We start from the raw sequence: 19,649 nt of genomic DNA on the forward strand, positions 1-19,649 counted from the left end.
TTCCTCCTGTCAAGCCAGCCGGCTTCCTAAACCCCATAGAGCCTCCTTCACAGCCGTTCCAACAAATCGGGATGGATTTGATAGGACCATTCCCCACCTCAAGATCCGGACAAAAGTGGATAATAGTCGCCACCAACTACCTGACACGTTACGCGGAGACAGCGGCTCTTCCGAGTGGAACCGCTATAGAAGTTGCAAAATTCTTTGTACTGCAAATCGTCCTGCGCCACGGTGCTTCCCGAGCTGTGATCACGACTGAGGTGCTGTTTTTTCTGCTGAGCTTATGCAGCATATTCTTGGCTTAAGTAACACAAGTCACCGCAGGACTACCTCCTACCATCCCAAACCAACGGATTAACCGAACGTTTATACATAACGCTTGCCGACATGCTTTCAATGTATGTGACGTTCAGCACAAAACATGGGATGCAGTCCTACCTTACGTAACGTTCGCGTACAATACAGCCATCCAAGAAACGACCAATATGACGCTGTTTAGCCTTGTTTATGGCCGCCAAGTCACCACAACACTTGTCGCCATGCTGCCCCTTGTCGACGACCACCCCGATGATGACGTTGCGTACTTTTTGCAACGTGCCGAAGAAGCCCGTCAGCTCGCTAAGCTGCGCTTCCGTGAGCAGCAGGTGCAGGATGCGCGACGCTACAACCTGCGGCAGCGCGAGGTTGAATATCAGGCGGGTGATCTTGTCTGGGTTTGGTCTCCAATTCAACGACGCGGACTTAGCGAAAAGCTCTTGCGTCGCTACTTCGGTCCTTACCGAATCCTGCGCCGCGTTGGAGCTCTCAACTACTAAGTTGCTCCTCGCGAGGCCCCACGATCAAGTCGTTCCGCACGCCCAGAGATGGTCCACGTCGTTCGCCTCAAACCTTATCACGCAAGGACGCCCTCCCTGTGAGTCTGTGACTTACCTCGAGCATCGGGTCGATGCTTCCTCACCGAGGAGCTAATGCTGCCAGTGTGATGAAGAGAAGGAAGAAAGGCGGAAGACGACGAAGTTCCCGTTTCGCGCTCGCACCGTTCGTCCCTGGACTGCGCCAACACCGGCTCTCTGAGTTATCGGCTCTGCGGCCTTCACACGCCTTTTTGCTACGTGACAATATGACACCACCCGACATCGATATAAATCCCCGAAGGTGAAAGTGATGACCAGACATGGGCATCTTCACGTGGGTGAACCCTTATTAGGGCCTCCTTACCCTCGTGATGATTTGACGCGATGAAGGGATGGTGAGCGAGGATCACCGCTGCGAAATTCGCGAGGACGAGGGTGAGGGAGGGCAGAGGCGGTGAGGTGAGGATGAGCGAGGGAAACGTACAGAGTTAGAAGGGCGAGGGCAAATGTTCCACAAAAAATTACAAGGGTTCAACGCTGCTGAACCAAATATTGAACGAAAGCATTAGCCGCGGGTGACCGAGCGCTCTTCTTCTCTTTTTCTTCTTCCTCAGCCTACATATAAAACCCCGCTTTAACCAACCCATATGGACGTGCCTTAGTGGCCTATAGGGGTAATGTGAATGCCAGGGTCCTAGCAGGCCGATTCTGACATAACCGTCCCATGTGAAAAGAGAGACCGAAGTTGGCAGCTCCTGCCAGCCAGTGTGTCACGTGGGGTGTGACGTCACAGCATCACGTGGGTAAGACGTAACGGCGGCCGGGTCACGCGCAAGCTTGAAATTGCGAGTAGTATTGCTTTCGCAATAAAAAGCGTAGTTTCTGTATAAAAAAATGTACGCGACAACACTAAGGCAAATTGAAATTGGGTTAACTGTGCGAAAGAGTAGGACAACAGAAAGAAACACATACGGCACTTTCTTCCTGTTGTCCTACTTTTTCGCACAGTTAACCCAATTTCACTATGAACCAACTAGCCCGGCAAGTCTTATTACTAAAGGCACGGATGGCCACACACTTTCTGCTCCACTGGGCCCGTTTTCTACAAAAACAGGTCTAATGGAACAGGGCACAGGCGCTACAGCTAGGCTTCGAAGGGAAAGGAAAAACACCAGAAACGGTCAAGAAGCAGGAACGAAGGCCACAAAGTTGCCGCGGTGCTCATGGTGAACATAAATCTAAAACCGACCCCAGCTGGTGGTAGTCATCGAGAGCGATCTCGCTGTTTCCAGCCTCACGGAACACGATGGGACCGGTGAAGTACTCAATACCGCCGTGTGTAACTGCTAACGTTTCTTTGCCATTCAGGGCAACGCAGCTCCAGAAAAAAAAGCGCGTCCAAAAGACAGGGGACGCGCAGAAGAAACGTTAAACACAAAAGATCGAGGTAGGTTGATCCTATCTGCTGCGACCCTGCTACGCGTATTTTTTTTCCCCCGGCTGAAGTAGCTTGCATGAGGTCGATGCATCAGGTGTTTCTTGACTGTCTGGGTAACAAGGCTTTACTTAGAGCATTCGTAAGCTGGTGTAAATCCCAGTTCGCAATAAAACCAACGGAAAATAAACAAACAGCTAGTGAATTTGTGCTGATAAAAGCCTCAATAAAATGAACCGCAGTTCAACATCTGACGTAATCTTTGTCATGTGTTTGCAAAACAAGCAGAATTTTCTTATTTCGTTTACCATTTTTTGTTTTAGTTGTTGATTAGGAAAAAACGTCACATCGTGATTAAATATATGCGGCAGCAATTACAACACATTCTCCTTTTTTCGTAATTTCTATAGTATTAAGTTTTACTTGTTCGGTCTTATTAAGACAGTCTTCTTCAGAGGCGTTTTAATATCTTTGGGAAGTAATAGCGTGTAAGCATTAAGCACAATGTCGCGAAAGAGCTGTTAAATTTCCAGTATCCAAAGTCAAGAGTGTTCGCATTTCGTGTTAACCTGTTGAAGTCCTGCACCGGAGTAAGGTTCTTTAATTTTCTTTATTCGATTTATATCATCCGTTCAGTAGTCCGAATAAGTTTCATGTATCGTAATGACCGACGATCGTAATGCCGTAGGATATGATAGCATCATGCATGATGAGGTATGACAGTACTCAATCAGGTTCTATAAATCTTTGCCGAATGCGCTTTCGGGTTTGGCTTCACACCTATGAGATACCAGTGCAAAGATGCTTGCAGTTCTAATATATATATATATATATATATATATATATATATATATATATATATATATATATATATATATATATATATATATATATATATATGAAGGAAAGAAGCCAACAGTCGGCGAGGCCAAGGAAAGCGTTGGGGATGGTACTTTTATGTCCTTTTTTTTTTTTTAATGTTTGCTTAGATAATCACAGAAATTAGTAATGTAATCTATATAGGGGAAAGATAATTAAACACAAAGTAGAAGAAAAAACAACGTGCCGATGGTGGGAACCGAACCCACGACCTCCGAATATCGCGTCCGGTGCTCTTCCAACTGAGCTACATCGGCCGCTGTCCCCCCTGCTACTTGCTTGGGCATTTATGTTGTCTGTATACGAACCTTGAGAGTGTTCACCAGCGCCACCCTCAGCCATAGCGGCGGACGTAGAACGCCCTTTGTTACCGCCAGCGTCACGTAGAACGTGATCAAGAGCGAGGGCGAACGCTGTGCTAGAACCCTCTTACGCTACCTATGGCTTCAAGACTGCCAGAACCGAGACCCCCGTAAGCTACAAGCAGATCAATGAAGGGGAAATGAGGGTGCTCGTTATAATGCATGAAGGAAAGAAGCCAACAGTCGGCGAGGCCAAGGAAAGCGTTGGGGATGGTACTTTTATGTCCTTTTTTTTTTTTTAATGTTTGCTTAGATAATCACAGAAATTAGTAATGTAATCTATATAGGGGAAAGATAATTAAACACAAAGTAGAAGAAAAAACAACGTGCCGATGGTGGGAACCGAACCCACGACCTCCGAATATCGCGTCCGGTGCTCTTCCAACTGAGCTACATCGGCCGCTGTCCCCCCTGCTACTTGCTTGGGCATTTATGTTGTCTGTATACGAACCTTGAGAGTGTTCACCAGCGCCACCCTCAGCCATAGCGGCGGACGTAGAACGCCCTTTGTTACCGCCAGCGTCACGTAGAACGTGATCAAGAGCGAGGGCGAACGCTGTGCTAGAACCCTCTTACGCTACCTATGGCTTCAAGACTGCCAGAACCGAGACCCCCGTAAGCTACAAGCAGATCAATGAAGGGGAAATGAGGGTGCTCGTTATAATGCATGAAGGAAAGAAGCCAACAGTCGGCGAGGCCAAGGAAAGCGTTGGGGATGGTACTTTTATGTCCTTTTTTTTTTTTAATGTTTGCTTAGATAATCACAGAAATTAGTAATGTAATCTATATAGGGGAAAGATAATTAAACACAAAGTAGAAGAAAAAACAACGTGCCGATGGTGGGAACCGAACCCACGACCTCCGAATATCGCGTCCGGTGCTCTTCCAACTGAGCTACATCGGCCGCTGTCCCCCCTGCTACTTGCTTGGGCATTTATGTTGTCTGTATACGAACCTTGAGAGTGTTCACCAGCGCCACCCTCAGCCATAGCGGCGGACGTAGAACGCCCTTTGTTACCGCCAGCGTCACGTAGAACGTGATCAAGAGCGAGGGCGAACGCTGTGCTAGAACCCTCTTACGCTACCTATGGCTTCAAGACTGCCAGAACCGAGACCCCCGTAAGCTACAAGCAGATCAATGAAGGGGAAATGAGGGTGCTCGTTATAATGCATGAAGGAAAGAAGCCAACAGTCGGCGAGGCCAAGGAAAGCGTTGGGGATGGTACTTTTATGTCCTTTTTTTTTTTTTAATGTTTGCTTAGATAATCACAGAAATTAGTAATGTAATCTATATAGGGGAAAGATAATTAAACACAAAGTAGAAGAAAAAACAACGTGCCGATGGTGGGAACCGAACCCACGACCTCCGAATATCGCGTCCGGTGCTCTTCCAACTGAGCTACATCGGCCGCTGTCCCCCCTGCTACTTGCTTGGGCATTTATGTTGTCTGTATACGAACCTTGAGAGTGTTCACCAGCGCCACCCTCAGCCATAGCGGCGGACGTAGAACGCCCTTTGTTACCGCCAGCGTCACGTAGAACGTGATCAAGAGCGAGGGCGAACGCTGTGCTAGAACCCTCTTACGCTACCTATGGCTTCAAGACTGCCAGAACCGAGACCCCCGTAAGCTACAAGCAGATCAATGAAGGGGAAATGAGGGTGCTCGTTATAATGCATGAAGGAAAGAAGCCAACAGTCGGCGAGGCCAAGGAAAGCGTTGGGGATGGTACTTTTATGTCCTTTTTTTTTTTTAATGTTTGCTTAGATAATCACAGAAATTAGTAATGTAATCTATATAGGGGAAAGATAATTAAACACAAAGTAGAAGAAAAAACAACGTGCCGATGGTGGGAACCGAACCCACGACCTCCGAATATCGCGTCCGGTGCTCTTCCAACTGAGCTACATCGGCCGCTGTCCCCCCTGCTACTTGCTTGGGCATTTATGTTGTCTGTATACGAACCTTGAGAGTGTTCACCAGCGCCACCCTCAGCCATAGCGGCGGACGTAGAACGCCCTTTGTTACCGCCAGCGTCACGTAGAACGTGATCAAGAGCGAGGGCGAACGCTGTGCTAGAACCCTCTTACGCTACCTATGGCTTCAAGACTGCCAGAACCGAGACCCCCGTAAGCTACAAGCAGATCAATGAAGGGGAAATGAGGGTGCTCGTTATAATGCATGAAGGAAAGAAGCCAACAGTCGGCGAGGCCAAGGAAAGCGTTGGGGATGGTACTTTTATGTCCTTTTTTTTTTTTAATGTTTGCTTAGATAATCACAGAAATTAGTAATGTAATCTATATAGGGGAAAGATAATTAAACACAAAGTAGAAGAAAAAACAACGTGCCGATGGTGGGAACCGAACCCACGACCTCCGAATATCGCGTCCGGTGCTCTTCCAACTGAGCTACATCGGCCGCTGTCCCCCCTGCTACTTGCTTGGGCATTTATGTTGTCTGTATACGAACCTTGAGAGTGTTCACCAGCGCCACCCTCAGCCATAGCGGCGGACGTAGAACGCCCTTTGTTACCGCCAGCGTCACGTAGAACGTGATCAAGAGCGAGGGCGAACGCTGTGCTAGAACCCTCTTACGCTACCTATGGCTTCAAGACTGCCAGAACCGAGACCCCCGTAAGGTACAAGCAGATCAATGAAGGGGAAATGAGGGTGCTCGTTATAATGCATGAAGGAAAGAAGCCAACAGTCGGCGAGGCCAAGGAAAGCGTTGGGGATGGTACTTTTATGTCCTTTTTTTTTTTTTTTAATGTTTGCTTAGATAATCACAGAAATTAGTAATGTAATCTATATAGGGGAAAGATAATTAAACACAAAGTAGAAGAAAAAACAACGTGCCGATGGTGGGAACCGAACCCACGACCTCCGAATATCGCGTCCGGTGCTCTTCCAACTGAGCTACATCGGCCGCTGTCCCCCCTGCTACTTGCTTGGGCATTTATGTTGTCTGTATACGAACCTTGAGAGTGTTCACCAGCGCCACCCTCAGCCATAGCGGCGGACGTAGAACGCCCTTTGTTACCGCCAGCGTCACGTAGAACGTGATCAAGAGCGAGGGCGAACGCTGTGCTAGAACCCTCTTACGCTACCTATGGCTTCAAGACTGCCAGAACCGAGACCCCCGTAAGCTACAAGCAGATCAATGAAGGGGAAATGAGGGTGCTCGTTATAATGCATGAAGGAAAGAAGCCAACAGTCGGCGAGGCCAAGGAAAGCGTTGGGGATGGTACTTTTATGTCCTTTTTTTTTTTTAATGTTTGCTTAGATAATCACAGAAATTAGTAATGTAATCTATATAGGGGAAAGATAATTAAACACAAAGTAGAAGAAAAAACAACGTGCCGATGGTGGGAACCGAACCCACGACCTCCGAATATCGCGTCCGGTGCTCTTCCAACTGAGCTACATCGGCCGCTGTCCCCCCTGCTACTTGCTTGGGCATTTATGTTGTCTGTATACGAACCTTGAGAGTGTTCACCAGCGCCACCCTCAGCCATAGCGGCGGACGTAGAACGCCCTTTGTTACCGCCAGCGTCACGTAGAACGTGATCAAGAGCGAGGGCGAACGCTGTGCTAGAACCCTCTTACGCTACCTATGGCTTCAAGGCTGCCAGAACCGAGACCCCCGTAAGCTACAAGCAGATCAATGAAGGGGAAATGAGGGTGCTCGTTATAATGCATGAAGGAAAGAAGCCAACAGTCGGCGAGGCCAAGGAAAGCGTTGGGGATGGTACTTTTATGTCCTTTTTTTTTTTTTTTAATGTTTGCTTAGATAATCACAGAAATTAGTAATGTAATCTATATAGGGGAAAGATAATTAAACACAAAGTAGAAGAAAAAACAACGTGCCGATGGTGGGAACCGAACCCACGACCTCCGAATATCGCGTCCGGTGCTCTTCCAACTGAGCTACATCGGCCGCTGTCCCCCCTGCTACTTGCTTGGGCATTTATGTTGTCTGTATACGAACCTTGAGAGTGTTCACCAGCGCCACCCTCAGCCATAGCGGCGGACGTAGAACGCCCTTTGTTACCGCCAGCGTCACGTAGAACGTGATCAAGAGCGAGGGCGAACGCTGTGCTAGAACCCTCTTACGCTACCTATGGCTTCAAGACTGCCAGAACCGAGACCCCCGTAAGCTACAAGCAGATCAATGAAGGGGAAATGAGGGTGCTCGTTATAATGCATGAAGGAAAGAAGCCAACAGTCGGCGAGGCCAAGGAAAGCGTTGGGGATGGTACTTTTATGTCCTTTTTTTTTTTTTTAATGTTTGCTTAGATAATCACAGAAATTAGTAATGTAATCTATATAGGGGAAAGATAATTAAACACAAAGTAGAAGAAAAAACAACGTGCCGATGGTGGGAACCGAACCCACGACCTCCGAATATCGCGTCCGGTGCTCTTCCAACTGAGCTCATCGGCCGCTGTCCCCCCTGCTACTTGCTTGGGCATTTATGTTGTCTGTATACGAACCTTGAGAGTGTTCACCAGCGCCACCCTCAGCCATAGCGGCGGACGTAGAACGCCCTTTGTTACCGCCAGCGTCACGTAGAACGTGATCAAGAGCGAGGGCGAACGCTGTGCTAGAACCCTCTTACGCTACCTATGGCTTCAAGACTGCCAGAACCGAGACCCCCGTAAGCTACAAGCAGATCAATGAAGGGGAAATGAGGGTGCTCGTTATAATGCATGAAGGAAAGAAGCCAACAGTCGGCGAGGCCAAGGAAAGCGTTGGGGATGGTACTTTTATGTCCTTTTTTTTTTAATGTTTGCTTAGATAATCACAGAAATTAGTAATGTAATCTATATAGGGGAAAGATAATTAAACACAAAGTAGAAGAAAAAACAACGTGCCGATGGTGGGAACCGAACCCACGACCTCCGAATATCGCGTCCGGTGCTCTTCCAACTGAGCTACATCGGCCGCTGTCCCCCCTGCTACTTGCTTGGGCATTTATGTTGTCTGTATACGAACCTTGAGAGTGTTCACCAGCGCCACCCTCAGCCATAGCGGCGGACGTAGAACGCCCTTTGTTACCGCCAGCGTCACGTAGAACGTGATCAAGAGCGAGGGCGAACGCTGTGCTAGAACCCTCTTACGCTACCTATGGCTTCAAGACTGCCAGAACCGAGACCCCCGTAAGCTACAAGCAGATCAATGAAGGGGAAATGAGGGTGCTCGTTATAATGCATGAAGGAAAGAAGCCAACAGTCGGCGAGGCCAAGGAAAGCGTTGGGAATGGTACTTTTATGTCCTTTTTTTTTTTAATGTTTGCTTAGATAATCACAGAAATTAGTAATGTAATCTATATAGGGGAAAGATAATTAAACACAAAGTAGAAGAAAAAACAACGTGCCGATGGTGGGAACCGAACCCACGACCTCCGAATATCGCGTCCGGTGCTCTTCCAACTGAGCTACATCGGCCGCTGTCCCCCCTGCTACTTGCTTGGGCATTTATGTTGTCTGTATACGAACCTTGAGAGTGTTCACCAGCGCCACCCTCAGCCATAGCGGCGGACGTAGAACGCCCTTTGTTACCGCCAGCGTCACGTAGAACGTGATCAAGAGCGAGGGCGAACGCTGTGCTAGAACCCTCTTACGCTACCTATGGCTTCAAGACTGCCAGAACCGAGACCCCCGTAAGCTACAAGCAGATCAATGAAGGGGAAATGAGGGTGCTCGTTATAATGCATGAAGGAAAGAAGCCAACAGTCGGCGAGGCCAAGGAAAGCGTTGGGGATGGTACTTTTATGTCCTTTTTTTTTTTTTTTAATGTTTGCTTAGATAATCACAGAAATTAGTAATGTAATCTATATAGGGGAAAGGTAATTAAACACAAAGTAGAAGAAAAAACAACGTGCCGATGGTGGGAACCGAACCCACGACCTCCGAATATCACGTCCGGTGCTCTTCCAACTGAGCTACATCGGCCGCTGTCCCCCCTGCTACTTGCTTGGGCATTTATGTTGTCTGTATACGAACCTTGAGAGTGTTCACCAGCGCCACCCTCAGCCATAGCGGCGGACGTAGAACGCCCTTTGTTACCGCCAGCGTCACGTAGAACGTGATCAAGAGCGAGGGCGAACGCTGTGCTAGAACCCTCTTACGCTACCTATGGCTTCAAGACTGCCAGAACCGAGACCCCCGTAAGCTACAAGCAGATCAATGAAGGGGAAATGAGGGTGCTCGTTATAATGCATGAAGGAAAGAAGCCAACAGTCGGCGAGGCCAAGGAAAGCGTTGGGGATGGTACTTTTGTGTCCTTTTTTTTTTTTTAATGTTTGCTTAGATAATCACAGAAATTAGTAATGTAATCTATATAGGGGAAAGATAATTAAACACAAAGTAGAAGAAAAAACAACGTGCCGATGGTGGGAACCGAACCCACGACCTCCGAATATCGCGTCCGGTGCTCTTCCAACTGAGCTACATCGGCCGCTGTCCCCCCTGCTACTTGCTTGGGCATTTATGTTGTCTGTATACGGACCTTGAGAGTGTTCACCAGCGCCACCCTCAGCCATAGCGGCGGACGTAGAACGCCCTTTGTTACCGCCAGCGTCACGTAGAACGTGATCACGAGCGAGGGCGAACGCTGTGCTAGAACCCTCTTACGCTACCTATGGCTTCAAGACTGCCAGAACCGAGACCCCCGTAAGCTACAAGCAGATCAATGAAGGGGAAATGAGGGTGCTCGTTATAATGCATGAAGGAAAGAAGCCAACAGTCGGCGAGGCCAAGGAAAGCGTTGGGGATGGTACTTTTATGTCCTTTTTTTTTTTTTTTTTTAATGTTTGCTTAGATAATCACAGAAATTAGTAATGTAATCTATATAGGGGAAAGATAATTAAACACAAAGTAGAAGAAAAAACAACGTGCCGATGGTGGGAACCGAACCCACGACCTCCGAATATCGCGTCCGGTGCTCTTCCAACTGAGCTACATCGGCCGCTGTCCCCCCTGCTACTTGCTTGGGCATTTATGTTGTCTGTATACGAACCTTGAGAGTGTTCACCAGCGCCACCCTCAGCCATAGCGGCGGACGTAGAACGCCCTTTGTTACCGCCAGCGTCACGTAGAACGTGATCAAGAGCGAGGGCGAACGCTGTGCTAGAACCCTCTTACGCTACCTATGGCTTCAAGACTGCCAGAACCGAGACCCCCGTAAGCTACAAGCAGATCAATGAAGGGGAAATGAGGGTGCTCGTTATAATGCATGAAGGAAAGAAGCCAACAGTCGGCGAGGCCAAGGAAAGCGTTGGGGATGGTACTTTTATGTCCTTTTTTTTTTTAATGTTTGCTTAGATAATCACAGAAATTAGTAATGTAATCTATATAGGGGAAAGATAATTAAACACAAAGTAGAAGAAAAAACAACGTGCCGATGGTGGGAACCGAACCCACGACCTCCGAATATCGCGTCCGGTGCTCTTCCAACTGAGCTACATCGGCCGCTGTCCCCCCTGCTACTTGCTTGGGCATTTATGTTGTCTGTATACGAACCTTGAGAGTGTTCACCAGCGCCACCCTCAGCCATAGCGGCGGACGTAGAACGCCCTTTGTTACCGCCAGCGTCACGTAGAACGTGGCACGTTGTTTTTTCTTCTACTTTGTGTTTAATTATCTTTCCCCTATATAGATTACACTACCAATTTCTGTGATTATCTAAGCAAACATTAAAAAAAAAAAAGGACATAAAAGTACCATCCCCAACGCTTTCCTTGGCCTCGCCGACTGTTGGCTTCTTTCCTTCATGCATTATAACGAGCACCCTCATTTCCCCTTCATTGATCTGCTTATATATATATATATATATATATATATATATATATATATATATATATATATATATATATATATATATATATATATATATATATATATATATATATATATATATATATATATATATTGCTGTCCGCAAAATCGAAGCTTGCTGGAGGTATCTGCCTCGCTAAGAAAGCAGATATTTTAACCCACCAGTCAGCTTATTCCAAGGTTCCTAAGAAGGGTATTGCTAAAAACTACCTGCATGCCCGTCTTGACAAATCTTGCCTACATGAAATGACACACAGCGTCGGTATCTGGCGGCAAACACTGATCAACGCAAGATTTTCCTGTGAGGTGGTAACGTCTGTTTAAGAGGCCCTTGCCCGAGATGCTAGGGGTGCAGAAAAGCACTGCCGGAGTGAAGGAGCGCAAGGTACAAGACCCGTTGCCATTCCATATTACCATCCAGTCTCCCACCGTTTAAAAAACGCGGCTCAGAAAGGTGACGTCCTAGTAGTCTTTACTGTACAGATAAAAAAAAAAAAAGAAACTGGCTGGCGTCTGCAGTATGGGTGGGGCAGGGAAAGCACAAGCAGGAATGCAGCATCAAGCAGGTAGATAGGTTGGCCCCGTGGGAGAGTACCATCGTTTACCATATACCGCTGTCCCGTGTCAAAAGCTACATATGAAAGATTGGATATTTCAGAAACGTCAAATTTCAGAAGCCCCACGCAGGAGTAGAATCACTGGCGGGGCAACTAGCCGTCTATTGTTTCCACTGCCATGGTTCTGATTGAAAGAACCGAGGCGTGCGCGTCGGTTACGTGAAACGACAATCTGTAAGAGGTTCGCGTCCAAACTCAGCAGAAAAGTACACGAAGCATATTGCTTTAAGATGGAGTTTGCCTCTTGTGTTACTAAGTGAAACCTCGGTTCCCATCTATCCGACAACGTAAAGAGTCTAACTATCTTGATAGAAAGCTTTCCCAGATAGGCCAACGCGCCAGTGTTCTTACTTTGCCATTACTTTGCCAAACTCAGCTTCGCTTGTAGAGGTGGACCACGTATGTCAGCCTTCAACGGCTCCTTATCGAAAGCATGGTTTCCTGTCCGTTGTGCGTCACGATATAAAACGAATAAATGATGGTGATTCATTGCTGCCGAAATTGCGCAACCGTTGAACTGGAATTATTAACACAAAGCAGGGTTTAGATTAGAGGAAAGCTACAAAACATCACTTCACACTCGGTGATAGAGGTCTGCACGGGCCGGGCCCGACCCGCTATGGAAGGTTTTTACCTATTGAAATGAGAGGGTGACATCTAAATTCAGCCTCGAGGGCGCTTGGACCTCGAGTAAGAGCCTCTGTTCACGCAGACACTTTCGTTGTGTTTGGTTAAAACGGTCTGTAGCATCGTAGCGTACAATTTATGAGACTGTTTTAAGTGTCGCTACATTTTCTTAACATGACCAGCTGATATGAAGTACTTTTAGCATGCGGCCAAGGTGAGAGTCGCACCAGAGAGCACCTGTCTCACATACTGTTAAAGCGTTTGCCAGGTCCGAACAAGAGGAATACATCAGGGAGGAAAACATCGAGAGTTTGCGTGAAACCTATACTCTCGAACGCGCAACACTCTTCAGTGCCTCACACTCATTCTCAGACTAACACAATAATAATAAATCAGGCAGTTGAGGTTGAATTAAACCTAATTCAGCGCAGCCATGGTATGTTCTTGCATCTCTAGCTGGCAGGTTGAAATTATGACAGGACTGCATTTTGACATTATGAGCATATAAAATGTTTATATGCTCATTGCATAATCATATTATATGCTTATAAAGTATAAATCCCCTAAGGTGAAGTAGATTTGTAAAAAGGGTGTTATTGCACATTGACATCCACCCAAGCGGAGCCGTACGCCTACAATGGAAAAGGATACAGCTTTCTCAGAAACTTCGTAGTTAAAGAAAAGACTACCGCCTTTCCGGGACGATTGCTCTACCAACTGAGCTAGCCAGGATGGTCAGTAAAACAGGTGGTAGAGGGAGGGTGAATTTATCAGTAACTCAAAGTGGAAATGATGTTGGTGCGAATGGTGTTGGCCTCGCAAAGGCGGTGGTCCCGAGTTCGCTGCCCGGACCAGTACGAATTTTTCTTTCCCTGCAATGTTTCTGAGAAAGATGTATAACTTTCCTTTGTAGCCGTACGGCTGCGCTTGTGTGGATGTGAATGAGTGATTACTCCCTTATTTCAAATCTACTCCACCTTAGTGGATTCCCATAAACATTCGACCAACACTACTTCCCCTTCGGGTTATTGAAAAATTCGCTCTCGCCCTACCATCTGTTCTGCTGACCATGCTGGTTAGCTCAATTGGTAGAGTGACTGCCCCGTAAAGGCGGTGATCCCGGGTTCGATTCGCGGACCAGGACGAGTTTTTCATTAACTACGTAGTTCCTGAGAACGCTATTGTAGTCGTGCGGCTGCACTTGGGTGGATGTCAATTAGTAATTGTTCCCTTAATACAAAGTACTATTATAAGCATAGATTTTAACTTGCTTATTGTTTTAACGTTTTTATCATAGGTTCTTTTTCATGCATATAAAACATGGTTTATATGGCCATGTTTATAGAGGTATTAAAATTTGGAAGGAAATGCCCTAAAAGCTTTTGCATATTCTGTTAATCACGCTCATGAATAGAGGTGAGTCATTCAGCGGCTTCTGCTGAAGCATGATTCGAGTTACTCCACAAAATGCTCTAAACTGTCTACAAATCTAACTAGCTCTGCGCCGCTGTGCTTACGTCTTAGAATTGAAGTGCGAATTGGAGTGCATGGGGAAGGAAGGGGCTGTTCGCACCAATGGAATGCTGAGACGATCACCGGCTCCTCCCCGCCTCATCCTCTTCCGGAGTTTCTTTTGTGCGCTATTCGAAGAATTGGCCCCCTGCTGCCGAAATGCCACGCCAGCTTCGGAGGGTAAAGTATGTGAATTTAAACAATATGGTAACGGACGCGTCTTGGTACAGTCATTGCCTGAATTCTACGCATTACTACATATAAGCACCGATCCACCCATTATCAGAGACGGCTTAGTAGAGCCGATACCATTCTTATCAACGACAGTTGGCGCCTTGCAAAAATATTGTATAAGACCGAGACACCTTCAGCAGCTTACGGAGTGCGTTCTCCCGTTTAACTGCGCGTGACCTTTTTCTCTCTGTTTTTTTTTCAAACGCATAGATCTGTGAAAACAAGGCGACGTGGACCTTTCAGTTGGAAAATAAGACCAAGTGTGACTCGGCCTTCAACAACAAGAAAGAATGGATTGGTTTCGAGAGCCCGACATCAGTCGTGCTCAAGGTAAACTATCATTGAATCCCTTCGGAACGGTTCTCCTTTTTCTTTTTTTTTTCACGCACATAAAGTTTGAAGACGATTATTCAAATGACAGAAAATGTCAGAAATATTTGTCATGTTGTGCATGTGTCGTTTTATATAAGTATTATGGCTCTTAAGCTGTGTAACGTAGCAGCAAACCAATTTCTATGCGCCCAATGGAAGTCCATTCCAACCGGAAATATACGCCCAAGGCGTACACGTCAGCGGAAGGGTAACAGATAGCGCTGCAAGAGAGGGACACGAGGCGCCATTCATTGCGAAAAAGTACCTCGTCGGCCGGTTACTTGTCAATTGTCTTAATGACGTCACCAGAAAAATTAAAATCTGGTCTCCACCGGCAACCGAACCCCCATCCCTCGGATCCCAGGCTGAGCGCTTTTACAAACTGCGTCACGCCCGGGATTGGGAAGCACTCATTATAATTCTCCTTGTCTACCGTGAAGATGATAGTAACGATGGCAATGACGCTGCAATTAGTGATAATGACAATGATGACAGTAGCGATGATAATTACAGTGCATTTAGTTGATAAGACTAACGAGGGTAAACGTGATGCACCACGTGCAGTAACGCCCCCCCCCCCCCCTCACACTTTCACATTTCTGCAGTGTAGAGTCCACAGTGCTCTCTAAATTTTTATACCGAGAGCATGTCTTAGTTCGGAATTTCGTATGTGTCATTGGCGGACAGGTGAGTACTTGGCCGTGTTCAGCTACCGCAGAGCTGCACGTATATAAATAGAATAGCCTCCTAGCAGCGCACCGATGGCACGTGCCCATAGGCTCATCAGTACACAAGGCACATGGCATTGGAGTGCTCTATTGGCGACGTCGTACTCGAAATGACAGAGTCGATACACAGTGGTGATAGTAGTAGTTAAGAAAATAGTCAATCATTAGCGTTTACTTGGGAACAGACATTCGGCTAAGAGGGAGATACGCATGCCTGTTACAATACATTTTAAGTGAAGAAAAAAATTGAGGGCAACTTGGGCGCCGCCTATGACGCGACAGCAGTCATGACTCCCGTTTGCTGGCTACTCTTGTGGATCCTCATTCGCGTACCCTCGTTTCAAGCCGCACAAGCTCATCTCTACAGTCTCAAGATACAGTCTCTCTTCAGGTCGCTGTTCATGAGTCTGCGTCGTGCGGGTAGTAGCCATTAAAAGGTACTGTTGAGGAGATAAAGGTGGCAAAACTACTACACGACGGCTGCGACGAGGTACTGGCGGATCCAGAACGTTTTTACCCATCACCTCCACCAAATGTAATGGATGAAATGGTTTTAATACAGGTGAACGTCGAATGAAGGACGAACGCACGCGGCTCAGAAACCCGGATCAGTCTGCACGCACCTCGCTTCCTCTGCTTCTGTTGCTTCTAAGTAAGCCGCTACGCGGCGTAACAATATTATATTATAATGCGACATAAATCCACGCTTTATGAAACGTGCCTGGATGTATAGCCACTACGGATGCAAGGGTCCGTTCCCATTACACCCTCCTGTCTCAACGAACCTGCTCGTGTTGGCAACTCCTAGAAACTTGACCGTAATCTAGTGACACTACACAACCCGCTGACCTATTAGTGTCCGGCCGTGTCAAAATGCCAGACATGATGTTTCACTCACAACGCCGGCAACTTGGACGCCACATTTTGTGCAGAACGGGGCCTTACACTGTCGCGTTAAAACTTCTCGACGATTGCAAGAAAGCTGCGACGGTGCGAAATGTATGTAGTCGTTTGTTGCACTTCTTAGGGTGTCCTACGATATATTTATTTTGGCCGTGATTACCTGTTCACAGACGTTAATAAAATTATTCTCCTCTGCTTCAAAAATCGAAAGCAATCGCAAAAATCACATAGAGGACCGAGGAAAAGAGGACCAAACGCTAGCACTGACAACTAATGGTTTCTTTCAGTTTCTAAATTGGGACTATATTTTAATTCCTATCACGCTTACTATAGGCCTTTGATTCTCTGGCCAACAAGCCTCTTCTTCCTTTTTTGTTCAGCTTACTCCAAATTGACCAATCCAGCATTTGTTCATGCTTTAACAATTAGGTAACAGTAAACCGTACAACCAAATGCTCGACGCGGGCTTATTAACCAACCCATTAGTAAGACTTACATTCCTGTCGACAACTTTTAACATTGATGGCGGAGCAACAATAAATAAATGTTTTTGTCACCAAAACCGTCAAAGAAAGCATCACACGATCAGTAAGGTTGACAAGGCATATAAGAGTCCGCGCTACTTTTCTAGAGCTTAATGGTTATGATATGGCCTGTGCACAGAAATGACTGCGACATTACTGCCCGTTTCCGAGTCCGTGCAATCCAGAAGGGTTCTCTTCCCATCTACTCGAGTTGGGATCTCTTGCCAACCCGACTACACCATGCGGTCTCTGGACATCACAAAACCTGTCGACAAATCAATGTCCGCTCATGCCACTGTTACGTTCCGAGTAGCTGGTGACTGTGAACACTCGAATTCTTGAACAATGTGCTGCGAGCGCGTCAGCAGATCCTTCGCGCCACGGGGTGCCAGTGAGGGCGCGGTGCTCTCATTAGGAAGGAAAGCGTCCTGCTCGGACTTGACATGTTTAAGAGGGTCACGAAGAGCAACCGTTACCTTCCCCTCTCCCCGCATTGGAACTCTGGCGTGGCCCCGGCTCGGCCACCCACGGACCATCGCTTTTTGGAACCGCGGCTGGGTCACGTGACCACGATGTGCGGAGTGCGGCCAGCAGCGGTGAAGAAGAGTCTTCCTCCAGCAGCAGACGAGAACGGCTGCTCGGGGAGCCCGCTACGCTTTAAGGGCCTGGGGCCCTCTTCTTTTCTTTGAGTCGCTTTTATCTAAATAAAGACACGTTTAAAACCTTCACGGAATCCGCAGCCCGTACCTCGCAATAATCGGTTTGGCAGCGGCGGTATCAAGACAAAGGCTGTGGGACAACTGCTGACGGGAGAGAGGCTTCGATGATCCGGGATTGACGGAGCTCCGTTACGTGGCTCAGGGAGTCACCTTCGTCACAGCGCAACTTGAAGGCCAGGCGTGGAAACAACCGCTCAAGGAGCAACCTCGACGATCTGGGATCGCCGGACTTGCTTCCGGCTCGTGACTCCGGGAGGCACAGCGGCCATCGCAGACTCTTGGTTGGGTGAGTGCTAGAGGGACTACGTATTGCCAGACGAGCTAGAACTGGGTTCTGTTCGGGCAAAATTTTATTAATCACCACTGGGTGTGCGATTAGTTGAAGACTGTGCAGTCGGCTCTCATCAACCATGGACATTAAGAAGTTAAGTAAGGATGAACATCAGCTGTTGGCAGCTGTACTTGGTTTAGAGATAAGCCAAAGGAGGAGAAAGCCAGAAATTCACCTTGCTATTGAGGAGGTGGGCTTTGAAGAAGACGAGCTAACTGACGCTTGAGAAAAGATATGCCGAATTGAAAAAGAGAAAGCTGATGAACGAGAGAAGCAGAAACAGAAAGAAAATAGGGAGGCTGAGTTGGAAGCTGAGAGAGAGAGAGAGAGAGTAAAAGGATGGAACTCGAGATTGAAAAGACAAGACTCGAGTGGGCAAGGATAGAACGCGGGGGAAGTCTCGTCACACCTCAGGGAGGTAACGTAAAGATGACGAACTTGCATCAGCCGTTCAAAGTTGGCGATGACAACGCTCTCTATCTCATCAATTTTAAGAGGATGTGCGAGAGACACCACATAAGCCGTGACATGTGGCCGGAAAAGTTAATGGCATTGCTTCCCGGAGAACCTTCGCAGGTCGTAGCACGCTTGAGTGCTAGCGAAGCCGGCGACTATGATCTGGTGAGGTCGAGCCTGCTCGCGAAGTACAGGATTTCAACGGAAGAGTTCCGGAGGAGACTTCGCACGTCTCGATAAAAACAACATGAAAGCTTCTTGGATTTCGCCTGTACAATAAATGACAATTTAACGCAGTGGGGGAAAGGTTCAAAGGCAGATGAATTCAAAAAGCTGAAAGATTTGTTCTGCCTTGAACAATTTTATGAGACCTTACCTGAAAACATTCGTTTGTGGGTCAGGGACAGGCAAGAGGGACTGTCCGTAGAGAAAGCGGCGCAGCTTGCAAATGAATACTTGGCAAGCCGCAGCTTTAGGCCGGCAAAGGCTGGGCAAGAGTTGAAAAATGAGAATCAGGGGCACAAACTCTACCATCGAGAGCAGCAGACGCCTCGTGTAGAACCCCGCGTCAGAGAACGTGGTTCACTGCACCACGATACTTTACGCAGAGCCGGTGAATCAGATGTAGTAATCCCGATCGCCATCAGCTCGCGCGCCAACCCGAAGAGGTAGACGAAGTGGAGCCGGAGCCTTGTTGGCACTGCACTGTTGGCAAGCTGTTGGTTCGAACGCTACCCCCGTCGCTTTGGTTTGCAGACGTTGCATACGGTCTTGGTGCCCCAATAAACACCTTACACTTGGTGGAGGTGCGGGGCACCAAGACCGTATGCAACGTCCGCAAACCAAAGCGACGGGGGTAGCGTTCGAACCAACAGCTTGCCAACAGTGCAGTGCCAACAAGGCTCCGGCTCCACTTCGTCTACCTCTTCGGGTTGGCGCGCGAGCTGATGGCGATCGGGATTACTACACAGATAGTAAGGAGAGTAGTGATCATTCGACAGAATTTGAAAAAAGAAGGCCCTTGGCATGCTACAACTGTAAAGAGCCAGGGCTTTTCGCGCGAATCTGCACGAAGGAGAGGCAGGTGTTCGCCTCAGTGAGAAACCACCTGAGTAACAACGAACTCCTGAAAGCGTACACTAAGGAGTGCACAGTAAATGGTCAGCTGTGCAGAGCTGTCAGGGATTCGGCCGCAACCATGGACGTAGTCCACCCTAAATTTGTTGCAAAAGAAGACTATGTGTCGGAGGTGTGCGTGGA

General features: G+C 47.5%; 1 protein-coding gene and 1 non-coding gene across 2 annotated transcripts in view; one reads left to right on the plus strand and one right to left on the minus strand.

Moving 5' to 3' along the window:
• LOC146197762 (uncharacterized) overlaps positions 1-19,649 on the plus strand; it is an 88,737-nt gene that overhangs the window by 61,798 nt on the left and 7,290 nt on the right. Inside the window, exon 10 of the mRNA XM_084597235.1 lies at positions 14,567-14,686. Within this exon, the coding sequence (XP_084453361.1) occupies positions 14,567-14,686 (120 nt within the window). The remainder of the gene's footprint in view (positions 1-14,566; positions 14,687-19,649) is intronic.
• On the minus strand, positions 9,410-9,482 carry TRNAS-UGA (transfer RNA serine (anticodon UGA)). The gene has a single exon. It is a non-coding gene; the product is annotated as a tRNA-Ser (tRNA).

The sequence above is a fragment of the Amblyomma maculatum genome, chromosome 3 (assembly GCF_055883805.1).
Source record: "Amblyomma maculatum isolate TAMU_Amacu chromosome 3, ASM5588380v1, whole genome shotgun sequence".
NCBI classification, from domain to species: Eukaryota; Metazoa; Arthropoda; class Arachnida; order Ixodida; family Ixodidae; genus Amblyomma; species Amblyomma maculatum.